At 37.6% G+C, this 3,826-nt stretch overlaps 1 protein-coding gene across 1 annotated transcript in view; it reads left to right on the top strand. All coding sequences in view use genetic code 11, as the record gives it.

Annotated features, from left to right (window-relative positions):
- Positions 1-2,503: 2,503 nt before the first annotated feature.
- Positions 2,504-3,826, top strand: part of EGR_01049 (Lysophospholipid acyltransferase) — a gene marked incomplete at both ends in the record, with an annotated part of 4,586 nt that continues 3,263 nt past the window's right edge. The window contains 4 exons of the mRNA XM_024490298.1: positions 2,504-2,712; positions 2,740-2,866; positions 2,897-3,077; positions 3,276-3,430. Of these exons, the coding sequence (XP_024355117.1) occupies positions 2,504-2,712; positions 2,740-2,866; positions 2,897-3,077; positions 3,276-3,430 (672 nt within the window). The remainder of the gene's footprint in view (positions 2,713-2,739; positions 2,867-2,896; positions 3,078-3,275; positions 3,431-3,826) is intronic.

The following is a 3,826-nucleotide window of genomic DNA, read 5'->3' on the forward strand; positions in this document are numbered from 1 at the left end:
AGGGAGTCTCGGGACGCTACAAAATAGCCCTTGATGGGCGACTTCGCTTTTAGATTTGCCAGTAGAGCTGGTGCAATGGAAATAGAACCGGTACCAACAACGAAACACGAAATGCGCTTCCCAAAATGAGCATTCAAGAGTTGAACAGAATCGCAACTTTTATTCGAGTGTCGTTTCAGACAGTAAACGACCTAGTACTCTGTTTGTTACTAAAATGAAACCCAAAATCAACACTTTTATATCGTATGAAAATGTTGCTATAATTTGATCACAAAACCAAACATAATTATGCTTAAACACGTGATGGTCGCAGATAGCTAAGCACAACGCGCAGCACAAATACAGATGGTTATAAATATAACAATAAATTCAAGTTCAAAGTTCCAATTCTAACAAATACAGGTCTAATAAGTTAGATGTTTGTTTAACTCTCGGTTTTGGTAATGGGCAGCTTAGTGGCTCCGCATTTGTATCTCCGCTGGGCTCTCTGGCCTTCGCGCCATGCCAGTAGCCTTAAGCCCTTCAATACGCATTCTGCTAGAGTATTGTCCTCTCTCTTCTTCAGCGAAGCCTTGGGAGCGCTAAACAAGGGTCAACGATGAGTCACTAAAATCCCGTTGACTCCCATAGTAAACAAATTTAAAGGATTATCAATAAGTAGTTGAGAAACATGTGGGAGAGACCATTAGACATTTAAAAAATTAGGAATCCATCAAGAACAAAACAAGCCTTGGGAAAGACGGAAAAGTCATGACTTCGATTAAATGCAGTAGTTAAAACATGCCGCCTGCCCTTACATTTTATGCACCAAATAAACAACATTTACTGATATTTATTACGGATCATGAGAGGAAAGCCAAGTAGTAAAGTTGACATTATCATTGGCTTTAATCATTAAGGAAAGGCAATCTTTTCAAATAGCCGATTTAATGACGACGGACTCCATCGTGACTCATTTTCAAGTGGTAGTTAATGCTTAAAAATCACGCCTCACTACGGCGAATGAAGCGTGAACGTTTAAGAATAGGAATTGAGAAACTATTACAAAGGTTACGTGAGTTAGTAAACGGTGGAATAAAGTGCCACCACAAGTAATTATTACACCACATTCTAAGAAGTTCCACTCTTCGCCACAAGTGGAACGCCATTTATAGTAAAAATAATTGGTAGACGAATAAAATCAGAAAATAAGCCAATTCATTATGATAATTATTACATTCTTTGGGAACCTTCTTCCAGGCACCGTATTACATTTGCATGGGAAGTTGCGAACTGATAAAGCTAAGCTGAGTTCTATAATAACAAGTAAATTGCAGCAGGAGCTAAGCAACCTCAACTGATATTGTATTAGGTGGCTAAAACGTTCAAGAAATTTTTGAATTGCACAGCTAAGCAAACGGGTCTCACAAACCTCGTACCAACAGTAGATGAAAACAAGCATCAGGGAATGTCGGTTTGTGATCAACCGCTTCCACATAAATTTGTTTTGCTAATTATTTTGTTAATTTATGTGAACTTCGTGGACTAGATGCAGAGCCATATGTTTAATTTTTCTGGTAATAGTGCCATCCGGAGACTTCCCTGAAAACGCTAGAAGACACAATACTCTGGCAGAATATGCGGTGTCGACCTAGTGAAGGGCTTGGGGCTGCCGGATTGACCAGGATCCCAGCCCACCTAGAGAAGGCTCGGTGGCGGAGCACCTAAGTAGCCCCCTTACCAAAACCAAGGGTTAAACAAGCATTCAACGTACTGCAACAACTCTTGAATAGCGATCGCTGACTTCACCAAACTGGGATTTGAACAGTACATAAAGCCGTTTTTATTAATCAATTTCTCAGAAATTTTATGAGTCCCATATTTTATTTTCACACAAAGAATAGGTTTACCAATGTCCACTTTTACAGCACAGTGGTTTGTTAGGAGATAACCAATGGAAAGTTCGTTAGCTCAATGGAAGAAGACAAAAGCCACTTCTCATCACGTTCCAGTTAGGGAATAAAAGCCACATATACTTATAAGGTGAAAGCTGTGGAACATAAGTAGTTATTTCTTGACGATTTTTTTCATGCGCTGCTGATACATAGCGCGTAAAACGCGTTGGCATAGCTTCGTGACAATCTCCCGAGCATTAACCAGAACTATTTTCCCACTCTGGCACACTTTTCGAGCAACTACGTGGTAAAATCTTAAGTATTAGTGGCAAGTGTATAATAAAAATATACTACAGGAAATGTGAAAATCCACTATTATTTGACACTTATCATCAATAAGGCTTTTGATCTTAATTTTTGACAAAAATCTGCCTTTATAAAAAAGTTTAATTAAGTACATTTTTAATTGCTTTTAAACGGTGCAGCATCTGTGCGTTTTAAATTACTTAACATTTTGTTTTAACTAATCAAAGCACAAGGCTGCAGTTGTAGCATTAGCTGTAGCGCTTCTTCGATTTTCCCATTTTCCTGGAGTAAATATACGTCGGAATAACTTACTCAAATTTTATATGTTTCAACAAAATATTTTATACACAGCCTTTTTGGGAACATCTGTTGCTGCAGGTTGCATTGTAAGGAGGGCCAGAGGGGATATAAAACGCTTCGTTTGCATGGCTCTCGGACTGACATCAGCATTAGTAATATGTGGTTCTGAGGTCTGGCACGCACTTGCGTTAATAGGAGGTTTTGTTATATTTTATTCTCTTGTCAGCTTTAGGTAAGCTGCTGGTCATCTTACCTTCAGATTTATTCACTACGCTGTATTTCTGTGGGGATTCTCATACCTCATATTTTTTCACACTGCTCACTTATACGGCTTTAGCAAACCATCTCCTTTGACAAAAATGTTTCATCTATTCACTACTTTAAAAGTATGCCATTTTTATCAACTATTTCCTCAGGTCGTTGGAGTATCATTCGAGCTGCACGATACTTGGAGTACTATTAATACACTGAAATCAAATAAGCGAAACAGTTATATCTTACAAGAAACGTCTAACTTAATGCTTAAATATAAGGGGATACTGACAACACCATATGATGTTGTCAGCTACGTACTTTGCTACATAGGAATGCTTACAGGTAAGCAGATGTTGTGTAGCGTTTTAAAATGCTTTCTTAATTCCTTGGTAAAATACAAAATTCCCTTTTTTACAACTATAAGACTCAAATATTAGCATTCTAATATTCTTTTTTCTTGGACCTATTAGGACATTTGATGTATGCAACTGAAATTTCTGTATAATCTTTACACTGTCTTTAACTGTCTAATACCTTAAGGCCCCTACTACACCTATCGCACATACAACGATATGCTTAATGGATGGCCACCACGAGCCCCTGGACTCTCTTTCGGACCGCTTTGGCGGCGACTTCAGGAAGCTCCTTTCTTTGGTGTCACCTATTTGATTTGCTCCCAGTTCGTTTCTTTTGATGTAAGTGTTGCTGTAAGCAAGTCTGTCATCAAACTTGCTTATTTTTTAAGTATAATTCACTTCGAAAAAAGTAGCTGAACTGTCAATGTCCCTTTTTTTTAATATCTAATCAAATGCTGCAAAATATGCAAGACCTAAATGTTGACTAGAAAATGAATCAATTAGGGAAATTTGATGACTTAACTTAAGTTAGCGTAATAACAATAATGTTTGGTCATCAATTACGTTCTGATTGATGACTGGTTCTTTAAAAATATCACAAAGACGAATGGCCTGTTGCCTTTCTGCGGTTAAAAAATGTGGCACCAAAGGCAATACTATATAAAAACTTTTTTCTCTAACTGCAAGCTTTTAAGACAAACAACTGCGTTTCTGTTTCAAATAATTGGTTTTGTA

Source organism: Echinococcus granulosus (genome assembly GCF_000524195.1).
Source record: "Echinococcus granulosus chromosome Unknown EG_S00004, whole genome shotgun sequence".
Lineage (NCBI taxonomy): Eukaryota > Metazoa > Platyhelminthes > Cestoda > Cyclophyllidea > Taeniidae > Echinococcus > Echinococcus granulosus.